Source organism: Cydia fagiglandana, chromosome 20, assembly GCF_963556715.1.
Source record: "Cydia fagiglandana chromosome 20, ilCydFagi1.1, whole genome shotgun sequence".
NCBI classification, from domain to species: domain Eukaryota; kingdom Metazoa; phylum Arthropoda; class Insecta; order Lepidoptera; family Tortricidae; genus Cydia; species Cydia fagiglandana.
In genome coordinates, this window is record NC_085951.1 from 3,746,710 (window position 1) to 3,759,688 (window position 12,979).

A 12,979-nucleotide genomic window follows, 5' to 3' on the forward strand; every position below is an offset into this window, starting at 1 on the left:
CAGAAAGGAAACTTCCTATAAAACCGAAGTTTGACAGCGGTTCAGGGTCGAATCATGCTGTCCCTTTCTAATATGGCTGTATCGGCTATTTAGGGTTGTCAAAATTCAAGTGATTATCTTATCTGTGGTCGTGCACGCACAAGGAAGTCAAGTGGTGCCAACCCTAATAATTGCTCGGAGCAATGCCGAGCCGAACGGAGCCGAGTTCGACCGAAGTCAGGAGTGTCTCCCCACTGATGGTGGGCAGCCAACGTGTTTATTTACTACCTACTACTTACCTACAAAGCTCGTACCTCCGTTGTCTACTTTTCCACCTTTACTCTGGACTCCTAAAACTTTAAATAAGTTTCCAATAATTCACAAGCATTGTGTTTCACATTTCCTATGATAATATTATGATTTTATTGTTTTACGATTACGGTGAATTTCGTAACGCAGAGCCCTTTAGGTTGACTTTGAGTGATGACAAAAGGATGACAATGACATTAACATGAAAACATAGAAATACTGCTCTAAAAAGATTTTATCTTTCTATTTGAAGCTCCATGGAGGCCAATGACTCCAACGAGTCCATGCAATACCGTTGACAAAAGACTAGAGTCTGGCTACTGAAATTTTACCTAAATTATTGGCGGGAAATTCAAAAAATCTTGGGCTGGTCACACTTTGTGTAGTAGGAATTATAGTTTTGATACTAGACAATATCTTTGATATTCTGTGCACAAATAAGGTACCTAAGGAAATAAGCTAAATAAACGTTTAAGTGCACTCAAAGTCAGCTCACATAATTTCTACCACTATTTAAAGTACAGTCAACGACAAACACACATGTTTACGTTCCAATATTTAGATTTTATAGATATTTTTCAGAACTTTTAATTTATCCGTTTCTTTATACACTTGTCCTATTTATGAGATTCAGGCATTAATAAATTCACGTACTTAATCAAAGTAATCGGCAAATGTTAGAACTAGTACTTAAAGTATCAAAATATTTATAGAGCACCAACCTCGTATTTTGTTTACATTTGGTTAGAAGTTGTAAACATTGCACTTTTTCATTATACAACGCTACACGTCGACTTCGCACATTGTCGTAATTATTTACGAGCTTAAATAATAGTTTGTGAACCTCACTCAGCATAGAAATTATTAATATTATTTAAAATAAACCCCATAAAAACCGCAAACAATTTGAATGAATGACATAAATCGACAACTGACTTTTAGCTTTTTTTCAAATCATAGACAATTGGTGATACAACAACGAAATATCTGTCAACAATTTTTGGCTAGCCAGACTCTAGTTAATATGGAAGACTGGTAACCTCCATACAACGCCCCCGCACATGCCTCATCATTGTATAGGTGGTGTAGTGTTTGTGTCATTTAGCTACAGTAGGGATGACGTAGTCTCGGGTTCACGGGTGGTGGGGCGACAGTCACGCGAGAGCCGATGGTGAGAGCGGGCATGTCGATCTCAGCTACTGGTGACGTAACGAGCCATATCTATACTTGTTCCCCTTGTGTGTGTGAGTACTTACTACAGGTGGCATACTTACCAAATACTTACTGACTATTTTGCCATGAAGGTATGATTGTGTCACACAATTTGTGTGTAATAAACGTAAATAAAACGTCCATCTTGCTGCTAATTATAAGAAAAATTTAAAATTGGACTTTGCCTGACCATTGTCATAGGTAGGGAGTATAGGGACTACCTATTAGACCTCGCGGCAGTACTAAAAGCTATAACAGACGGACGTACAGGACCGCGACTTTGGACTGGACAAAATATCTATTTTTCGCTCTCACATGGCTCTCACATAGAGCTGCGTCCTTAACGAACGTACGGCGGACCACCGTTCACACGATCGAACAAGCCTCGGACCGGGACAGATTCATAAGCCTTAGACCTCATAGACGCGAGCGCTTTCACAGCGCGCGTTATAAAAGCGTTTAAATGACACAAATGGATACCCGATTCATACGATGGCGGTGGCGCTTTTTTATCGAGCGTTGTTGGATATTTGACTGTGCGTTCGCCTAAATCGATCTTAGCGTGCGGAACTTCTCAAGCCCCCTCCAGACTATGCGCGTGAATCGCGGGCGAAGCCGCGAACGCGAGTGTGGAGTCGATTTCGCAGGTCTGCGTTCAGGACTCCACACTCGCGTTCGCGGCTTCGCCCGCGATTCACGCGCATAGTCTGGAGGGGGCTTCACGTCTGGTTTTAACGCGACGCTATTAAACTGTCGTATGAATGGGGCCTAAACGTAGAAAATGAGGGCAGGGGCCCCGTGTGCACCTAGCGATTGTAGCCTGTTACAGCTTTTATAACAGCCGTAACAGACTACTGCACCGCTCCGCGACCGTGGTCGCCATACGTGCGTTAAGAACACAGCTGTAAGTTATGGCGAGAAAGAGATATTTTGACCGCACCAAGGTCGCGGTCCAGTGCGCCAGTCTGTCACGGCTTTTATAAGTACCAGCAGCTGACATTTAGCAATCCGAAGACGAGGCAGTATGGCCTATGGTCTTAGCCTGGCCAGATGGACGAATGAAAAAAAAATGACATTCAGCAACTGTCAAAATGACAGCAAAGCAAACAACATAAATAGGCATATGGCATGATTGGAAACTGTAAAGTGCTGTTTTGTTTATTCAGATGTTTTGTGATTAATAAGAATAATAAGAATTATGAGCACCGAAGCACCGAGAAATCTATTCTTTTACGAGTTATGCAGGCTGTGCCTCGAGAACGCCGGCGCCACTGATGTATTCGAGTCCGGAGAGTTCCTTGAAGACATTTTTGCATGCACAGGTGTGAAAGTAAGTCGCATTGCGAAATAATTTGCTTTACAATTACACGGCGACGTGAGCTACCAAAATGCCGGTTAATTATAGGTTACATATAGTTTCTGTCGATGCCAGTTTCCCCTAAATGTTAGGGGAAAGTGTAAAACTGATAAAAAAGTAAACAGACACAGTCGGATGTTATGCCGCCGTTCTAAACCGCGTTTAAAAGCCAATGTGCTCTGCTGAGATGTATGAATATGTGCATTAAAATTGCAGATAGCGAATTGTTAGGGTTAATTTCTTTTTAACAAGCTTTTATTAGGTTGACCTGTATGTAACTATGTAATGGAATCTAAGGTAACTAATTTAACCATCTTCCAAGGATCGTAGCATCATGAAAATTGGCATCTGTATGTAGTAAGTACAGTCAGCAATAAAAGCTTGTACCAAAAATGTCATTTTTGCCAAAAACTTATTTACTAGAGTAAGACCAAGAAAAGTCGGATATCTTTCATGCTAATTTAAATATTTATATGATTACATACATTATTGCTGTCCTAAGGCACCCTTTTAAGGTGCCTTCACAAGCTTTTGTATAAGTTCAATGTGGCTAATTCCTTCATAGGGACAATTCCGTCCACAAGCGTATATTTCTTTGATTTTCAATTGTAGGAAAAAAAATCGCTTTTGATTGCTGAAACTAAAAGCAATCACTGCTTTGTCGACGAAATTATCAATGTTGTTCAAGAAAAACGCTAGTGGAGAGAATAGCCCCTATGACGTAAGCCCACATTGACCATATTAAAAAAAATGTGAAGAAACTCAACAAGGTATTAGAGTGGGGTGCGCCAAAGTTCATATAAAATTGCAAATTCGATTATTGAAACTCCGAAAATGTATCACATACAATTTTACATCCTAATTATCATTATACATTTTCATTTTAAACAATACTCATTGGAACTTCGAATTTATTATATTCATAATGTCATTCTCCATAAATATCTCTATTACTAAAATTTATGCATATATTATTTATAGCAGCAGCATGCACCTGCAAATAAGAAAAAAAAGACAAATACAAAAAATTTGGTCAAGTCAGGTTAAAATCCTGTCAGAAAGGTGGGTTAGGTTAGGTTAGAACTGCGACCCTCACAAAACCGAAATACTGCCAGAAAGGTGGGTTAGGTTAGAGCTGTGACCCTCACAGAACCGAAATGCTGCCAGACAGGTGGGTTAGGTTAGGTTAGAACTGCGACCCTCACAGAACCGAAATGCTGCCAGAATGGTGGGTTAGGTTAGGTTAGAACTGCAACCCTCACAGAACCGAAATGCTGCCAGAAAGGTGGGTTAGGTTAGGTTAGAACTGCGACCTTCACAGAACCAAAATCCTGTGACCGTAGAGAGAGCAAATGCTCCCGCCTTAGTCTTCGAGAAATTCTTACAAATAACATTATAGGCACAGATACATTCTCAGTGACAACATTATGAGTAAAAAAAAACGGAATATGTACCGTTATGGATAATGTAGGTAGTAGTACAAAAAACTATCAAAAAAATAATATGAGAAATAATTTTCGGAGAAATGATGATTATGACTACAAAGCGGTATTATTAGAACTATTCGATTAATAAATTGTATATGAGCCAATATGGACCCATTAGAGTGGTATTCCACCTGTCAAATGTTTTTGTCCAATGTTCATTGCGTCTCACTCTCTCATTTATTTCAGCTTGCTCACGCGGATAACTTACCGCACAAAGTGTGTACAAAATGTCTGGACGTAGTGAAAAGTTCGAAGGAGTTGAGAATACTGGCTAAGAAGAATGATGCACATCTCCACACTTTATTTGGTGATGTCGATTCTGACGCTGAAACTGTTATTCTTGAGGTACCTATGTTTATTTTTTTTCATGATAAATTATTAAAAATATACATACTTTGGGAACTAAAGATAAGACTTCAACTGTTCGAGACCCTATATATCTCTAAGGATAATTTGATAAACTGGTTTTTTTTACAAGCTTTTATTTACTTTCACCTGTCCCATTGTCGGTCTGTAATCAAATCTCGCAAGTTAAATTTGATCCACTTCCCGTTTTCCGATTGTGCTGAAATTTTGCATACATACGTAAATCGGGTGACAATGCAATATTATGGTGTCATTGAGCTGATCTGATGATGGAGACCGGAGGTGGCCATAGGAACTCTGTGATAAAACAATGAAACCTACTTCAGTTTGGGGTTTTTAGAATTGTCTCGATGAGTTAATACTCACCTGTCTGTCATGTTGCCCGTGGGAAGAAAAGTACAGTCAGCGACAAAAGCTTGTCCCAAAAATGAAATATTTGCCAAAAACTTATTTTATTATATACTTGTGACACTTAGAGACGTTTACAGTTCTTACACCCCATTACATTAAACTTCATTGAAATCTAAATCATTTACCATTAGAATAGTATTGGACTTTATTTCAACAAACCAATTTAACCCTTTATAAGGCATGGTATGTCAGAAATTACGCAAAATTTAACCCTATCACTTCAAAATAAAGTTCAAAATTAGTTCCCACTGCCTTATAAGGGCTTAAAGTGTATAATTGTTTTCAATCGTATTTTCACACGAATGTGTCTTGCTATTTCAATGTCTCGGTACATAAAGTACTGAGGTTGACTGAAGTAACATGACAAATTGACAAGTACGAACGTTTCGGAGAAAATGCGATGGAAAACAATTATGCTCTACATTTGTATCAGGATTATTCCATTAACTGTGGTTTTTCGTTGCAGCCTAGCACTCGGACAACCCATGACACTGCGTCTAAAGCAGGGTCTGAAACTTCAGAGAGTAGTAAACATCCTAAAAGCTCAAAAGAGAAATTAAGTTTTCTCCTAAAAGAAGGCGAAGAAAACAGCACTAAGGTATATATAGCCTCGTCTCCATATCGCGCGGCAAACCATCGAACATTGGCTCGCGCGGCAGCCGCGCGCAATGGATACCGGGTTGGCTCGCGAGCCAACTCGATGGCTTATCATTATACACTTTTACAGAATTACAGATGCATGCTAACCAAGATGACGATCATTGATAGAAAACAACAAATGAAACTTTAACACATTCAGTGCCGAAAACCCGACTATCGGGTATTTTATGGTTTCGTTCCCAGGCCGGACGACCCGATAGTCGGGATCGTGATACTACTGCTTTATATGACGAAATTGCTGTGGCCTCGCGGACGTCTTGTTTGACTGTGTGAAAATGAATGTACATATTAATAATACCTGAAATTGAAGTGAAATTGTCACCTGACTTTTCGGAGCATCTGCCATCACGATACGAACGACTGTACCAACGAACTGACCCACTTCGTAGTATTCGTAACTTTCGTAAGGCCGGTCTTTACGAAATAACATATAGGTCAATGCCCCCAGGTAGGATACTTAAGGAGTGCTTTTTTACACAATTGTTTCTATGTCGAAATGTGTACGAAACTGGTTTAGAATTTATGTTTAATTTCAAATTATGGAATGTCAAATTGTGTTACCTTTCTGATAACAATTTTCCTTAGGTCATTCCAGTTTTTCGACCTTAATATAATCATAATATATTTATATATGATATGATTCCAGTTATCAATACCTAATTATAAATCGTCATTCAATTTTTGCAGGCTATCCCTGTGTTTAAACAAACAATACTTTTGAGGAAAGATCTATTTCCACCTTCATCTCAGTCCACTTCAGTAAGTATTAACCTATGCACGATAACCAGACCGTCAATTTTACAGCATTTTTGGTGCAGCGGAGTGGTGTTAACGGAATTGGTATAAACAATTTCAACCCTAATGATTAATTAGCGTTAATTACGTTAATATTAACCTTAATTTACCATTTCAGTTGGAATTATCTATACCAATTCTGTTAACACCACTCCAGTGCACCAAAAATGCTATAAAATTTACGATGTCTGACGATAACCACCTTCCATCCATATAATACTCGACCCGCCCCGGCTTCGCACGGGTTACAGAAAACCCAAATTTCAACCCGTATTCAAATGTATTTCTATTCTATTCTAATGTAAATTATACACTTAAACCTTCCTCAAGAATCACTCTATTGATAGGTGAAAATCCGTTCAGTAGTTTTTGAGTTTATCGCGAACATACATACACACAGACAAACAAAACAGACGCGACGGGGGACTTTGTTTTATAAGGTGTAATATATAATATATGTATAAATATTTATGTAATAAAACAAGAGTGAATATGATAAAAATAAATTAAGTAAGTACTGTACTTTTTTCAGAGCCCTACTAAAACGAAAACTCCAGATAAAATATTAAAAGTAAAAGTGGAAGAAGAAAATCGATGCAAACGGACCAAAACAGGGGATGATGATGAAACGGTCACCTTTTATTGTAATGTAAGTACAGCAGGTACCGGAAAATCGGGTAACTTTAGTCCACAACTTACAACTATGGTCCAATTTCAGTGAAATATGTATGTATAAGTATTTTTCAAATTATTTTTTGTATATAATATAGAAAGACCATTATTGTATCTCCAAAATAAATGTAACGAGTAAATCATAAAGGCTCGTTCAAATGCATTTAGGCGGCTTGTTAACAAGGGCCTACCGGGAAACTCGAAAATAGAAATTTAGTTAACTGCCTCTTTATCGCTCGAATATGCAAGTGATAGAGGCGTTAGATAACGAAATTTCGGTTTTCTTGTTTCGCGGTAGACCCCCAGATTGTGATGGATAGTGGTAGTGGCGCCCCCTATGCAGAGTTTCGCGTAATGTTCCCTATTATTCCAGGACTGCGACAAAAGTTTCGACAAATACAAAAAACTGTACTTACACCAGAGGCTGCACAACAAGAAAATATTCTGCCCCCTAGACGCATGCGGCAAAAAGTTCGCCACCAAAGGCGATATGGAAAAGCATATCCGGACACACACGGGGGAGAAACCGTTTAAGTGCAAACATTGTAAGAAGAGCTTCGCGCAGCGCGTGAGCTTAAGGCAGCATATTTCAAACTTACACGATGAAGATGATGATGACTGATAAATCATATTTGTTATATTCAGAGAAAAGTCTTTAAGTTTTATCATATTTGTTGAATTTAGACTTCTGTCTAAAAAAAAGACGCTTCACACAAGGATTTTTGTACACTAACCCGACACTTGCTATCTCGATTATACATTGCTGTCCCGCCAATGATGTTGGCTGTCAATGTCACTATGCGAGCGTGACAGCAATATAATTATGCGCGTGCAATGTACGAAAATCCTTGTGGTAAGCGTATTTTTTTTAGTTGTAATGTTCATATTAAGTAAGTCTGATAATTGATAAAATTGATTACATGTGCCAATAAATTAAGTTTTAAAAAACCTAGAACTTACAGAATTTGACGAATTATAGTCACTACAGCCCAAGTTTGTTAAAACTTACGGTTAATGATTCTTTATTCTGATAAGAATTGAGAGGGCGCCGACCGTTAGGGGATTGTGTTTTCAATTAATTAATATAATATATAATAATATATAATGTCGCCAATAGCGACTAAAAATTCAAGTGAGTGAAACCGTTGTCGTATAAACAATTTACTAATAATTCAGCCTATATAAGTCCCACTGCTGGGCACAGGCCTCCTCTCATGTGCGAGAGAGCTTGGGGTATAGTCCCCACGCTAGCTCAATGCGGATTCGGGACTTCACATACAACTTTGAGTTTTTTCGCAGATATATGCAGGTTTCCTCACGATGATTTCCTTCACCGAAAAGCTGGTGGTTAATATCAAATGACATTTCGTACATAAGTTCCGAAAAACTCATTGGTACGAGCCAGGATTGAAAGTCTGACGTCATATCCATTCGGCCACCACCGCTTTTTTTATTAATTAAACCAATTCATAAGCTGTATAATAAAGTTGAAATGGCGGCATTTTATTATATCCCTCGGAATTTCATGATCAGGCTGATTTAATGATGTAACTATGTAATAAGTACACAGGCACAGAATAAACAATAGTACTAGGTACAGAAGACTCGCTCTCTAACAAAACGCGTCTGTTACGATCAGCACAGATATGGCCGCTAGGTGGCGACAGCGCCACGCGCGGCTTATGGCAAACCCCAAAATTGGGGTCGAACGGATGTACTTTTAGCTACCTGCAAAGCGACGAAATCGCGGAGTGAGTCACGCCTGACACGGGTACTCAGGTGCTACTACGGAGTAGGCACGAAAATAACAGCAGGGTGTAATTTCTAGGGTTTACTTTATGTATAATTTAATTATGTAAGTATATTTAAAAATACAGTGAACAAATTATGCATAATATAAGTAAGTATTATTTTTTATCAATGAGAGAGAGAGAATTATTTATTTTATTTAAGTTTTGATGATTTATTTGATAACGAATCTCATTTTGCGAACATGCTATTTAATTTGAACCTTAAATCGGATTGCTAAGGATGAAATTATATTACCATGTATCACATGTATGTCGATAAATCGTACAATGCCTGTGAAAGGATTAAACCAAAATGTCATAATTTATGACCTTAGTTTAAAACATTATCGGAGAATCTGTGATCAGATCATAGAGAAATCCAACTATTATTGTGAACGTGAATGTTTTGTATGTTCAAAACACATAGCAAAGTAGTACAGCCGAAAGTTTTAATTTATGGCCCATTTTGTACCCTATCACAGTGACAATCAATATGAAAGTCGCTATACTTCGTTTTATTTAGCATTAGAAATAAGGTAAACAATCTTCACGTCTCTTTTTATTGAAAAACACGTTTAAAAAATAAGTCACGGCAAATATGTAACAATTATGAATCTAATACGATCATTTATATTCTTCTGCTTTCATAAGTAATAGTTACTGATTTTTAAAAAGCGTTTTTCAATTAAAAGACATGTCTAGATCGCTTACCTTCTTGCAAGTTCTTTCTAATGCTAAAAAAAACAACGGGTTGCACTCCGGGAGTGCCGACAGAAGTGAAAACTCAATGACTAGTCCAAAATGTCCGCAGCACTATGTATAATGGACCCATCCTCCTTTCTATTGAAAAACTATAATTCCGAAATTGCTGGCCAGTGAGCTTAAATTTGTAGCGTTAATTGTTTAAAATTCGAATAGAAATTGTAAAGTTACCTTGCAGACCTCGCATCTAAATATATTTGGTCATGATATTTTAACTTTTATTCACCAGTACTAGAGTTCACTTTTATTAGAGATTTCATCAAGATGTAGCCTTATTGAATTATAAATTGAGTGATATAAAGTTACAATGTAACTGTGAGATCCTCGTATTTCAGCCCGTACAAGATTTAAACATTGAGCTTTATTGCTTAATATAAAAGTCCAGTTTTAAATAATTGACCTGATTATAATACGTTATGACTAAAGTTATTTGGTGAATAACATTGTCCGTGACACATGACGTCAGCGTTACGTTACGCGTTACGCTGAATCGAGTTTATCATTTTTTCCCCACCTCAAAAAGTGCTCAGCGCCGCTAAAGAAGTTTTCACTTCAAAAACGAACTATAGACAACTCATACTAATTGTCACAGTAACAAGGTACAAAATGGGTCATAAATTCGACTGTACTTATGCCGCGTGAAATTGAGTATAATATTATTGTTGTTGTTGTACAGTTGACGTTAAATATATGTTTACACTTTTGCACCTTACTCCTTTGTAATAAGAATAAGGCGAAAAATGTACATAAATATATCTTTGATACCGACTGTCAAGTCACCACGCGGTATTATGCCATTTAGGGTTCTCGCTAAATTGGAAATTCTATAGCGTAAGTATTGAACAACCAATTTAGCTAGGACCGCGGAGCGTGATGGTACACGTGCAGTCGAATATAAAAAAAAACATACAACCGAATTGATAACCTCCTTTGGGATTTGGAAGTCGGTTAAAAAGAAGACGTAACGGTAACTATACTCTGTATCTTTAGGTATTTAATAAAAGTAAACAAAATCTACCTTCAAATAGCTCCACAGGCAAAACATCCTCCAGACTAAGCATAGTCGCGCTACCCCCTCTGCCACGCACGGTAATTTTACTCCATGTTCGAGTCGAAAGTGTCTTTGTCTGACGTCAGTGTCTTTGAACGGGCCAATCACGGCGCGGGACTTCTCTCACCTCGTCCCGCGCACTCCCGCATTTTTGGCATCATCGGTTGCATGCAATACTTAATTGCTCTAAACTCGGTCTAGAGGATTCCTAATAGTCTATGAATAGCTCCTATAGGGTAGATGAAAACATAACACGATCAAATAATGTAGGCTAAAGTCAGGTCGTTCAGTTACAGATCCAGGCGGTTTTGTAAATGGTCGGTTAGCCAATAAATGTTATAACTACCCGAAATTGTACCAATTGTTTGTTTATTTTTATTTAAATATCTAAAGATACAGACTGTAGGATGTCAAGCGTTAACATTTAACAATTTACAGCGCTATGTACTTGAGCTGTCAAGTTTTCGATTTTAGGCAACTATTTTATTTTAAAATGTCATTCCATGGAACTTGCTAACTATGTAAATAAAAGTCACTAGTAAATTCATCATTCAGAGACAATTTCAATATGGCGGTTTGTTTACATAGTTAGCAAGTTCCATAGAATGACACTAAGAATTCTTGTTTAGGGGCTATTCATAAATTACGTCATTTCAAATTGGGGGGGGGGTCAAAAATCGATGACGTAATTTATGGACAGCCCCTTAGCATTATGTACAGTAGTTGTAGAGATAACTGACCCCTCCTGCATAGAAACTTGTTTGCAGAGGGGTGAGTTATCTCTGCATCATACTGAAACTAGCCAAAATACTAAAAATTAAGAGGCCGAGACTGATAGATCTAAATTCAAATTTTATAGGTTGTTTTAGTTCCTACAATGGGGTTGGCAACTGTCAAAGGCGTGTACAGATGGCGCTAGCATAGGTTTTAACACTTTTACCTATCTCTAGTTTGGTCATTAACGTATATAATATCTAAGGACGGGCTAATGGGGCACTAAAAATGGTACTGGTTCAGCGGTGTTACTCACGGATTCCAGCCAATCGTGCAGTCTAACGCAACTAGTTGCGACCAATAGCTCGCGTAGTGCGAACTCGTCAACCAATCGCGCGCATGATGCGAACTCGTCAACCAATCGCGCGCGTGATGCGAACTCATCAACCAATCGCATTGTAGCGGTTTCACATCGCTGTACTGGCCCCTGTCATGCCTCATTATTATTGCCCGTAAAGCCAGTCCCTGGATATCTATGTCAATGAGTTTGGTTATATGAGATTTAGGTTAAAAGTAAAAAAAAGAAACTAGAAATGTATCTTAGGACTGACTGGTAAAGCCTATGCTGGCGCCATCTGTAAAATACTTCGACCGGCCAATCCCATTAGGCCGATTCTTTGTCTAAAGCCCCCTCCAGACTATGTGCGTGAATCGCGGCGCGACATCGCGGAGCGAACATATCGCGAAGTTGACGTATGACTCCACACTCGCACACTTCACGGCGATTTCGCAGTTTGGTTTGCGGCAATATGGCGGAAAAGCATCAGCTGATCGAGTTTAACTGTTAGTTATCTATGGCATCATACGTGATTTAGCTGTTTTTGCATTTTGTTTTATTGTAAAACCGTAAAATATAGCTGCTTAATATAATATAATCATAATATAATTCATATTTATCTTGCCACAGAGGAGCCAAAATATTATGTAATGTGGAGTCTTGCAAGTTCGCGCTTCGCGTCTCCTTTGACGCGGGCCGAAATACCGACAAAAAACGGAGAACAAGGCGCGAAGGCGTGAACAATCTGCGAAATCGACGCCACACTTGCGTTCGCGGCTTCGCCCGCGATTCACACGCGCATAGTCTGGAGGGGGCTTAAGAGTGGCCTAAAGTGACCCTTAAGGGCGTCCGCTAGCTGGCGCGGGCGCAAGTAGGTAACATTCGTCGTACGCATCCGCGCCAGGGCTATAACCGCGAAAAACGATGCCTCGATGCGATGAGAATTTAGTATGCCTCTATACGAAATTCTCTTTGCCCTTAATATCCAAGTAGCCAATTCGAGGTATTCTCAAGTCTATCTATGACTGACTGATTTTTTACATTATGGTGGTGGGCATTTATTGTTATTATTTTTTT

At 38.5% G+C, this 12,979-nt stretch overlaps 1 protein-coding gene across 2 annotated transcripts; it reads left to right on the plus strand.

The window, feature by feature from the left end:
* Positions 1-2,638: 2,638 nt before the first annotated feature.
* LOC134674617 (zinc finger protein 182-like) lies at positions 2,639-12,657 on the plus strand. 2 transcript variants are annotated; one of them, XM_063532734.1, is made up of 6 exons: positions 2,639-2,830; positions 4,531-4,689; positions 5,588-5,719; positions 6,469-6,540; positions 7,109-7,225; positions 7,622-12,657. In XM_063532734.1, exons 1-6 carry the CDS (start codon positions 2,699-2,701, stop codon positions 7,868-7,870), a joined length of 861 nt encoding a protein of 286 aa, XP_063388804.1. In that variant the 5' UTR covers positions 2,639-2,698; the 3' UTR covers positions 7,871-12,657. The 2 variants fall into 2 exon arrangements, with proteins under 2 accessions (XP_063388804.1, XP_063388805.1); XM_063532735.1 differs by lacking the exon at positions 6,469-6,540.
* The last annotated feature ends 322 nt before the right edge of the window (positions 12,658-12,979 follow it).

Coding starts and splice junctions, on each gene's coding strand:
- LOC134674617 (XM_063532734.1), top strand. CDS start 2,699: ATGAGCACCGAAGCACCGAGAAATCTATTCTTTTACGAGTTATGCAGG. Junction 2,831..4,530: donor TTGCATGCACAGGTGTGAAA/GTAAGTCGCATT, acceptor CATTTATTTCAG/CTTGCTCACGCGGATAACTT. Junction 7,226..7,621: donor CGGTCACCTTTTATTGTAAT/GTAAGTACAGCA, acceptor CTATTATTCCAG/GACTGCGACAAAAGTTTCGA.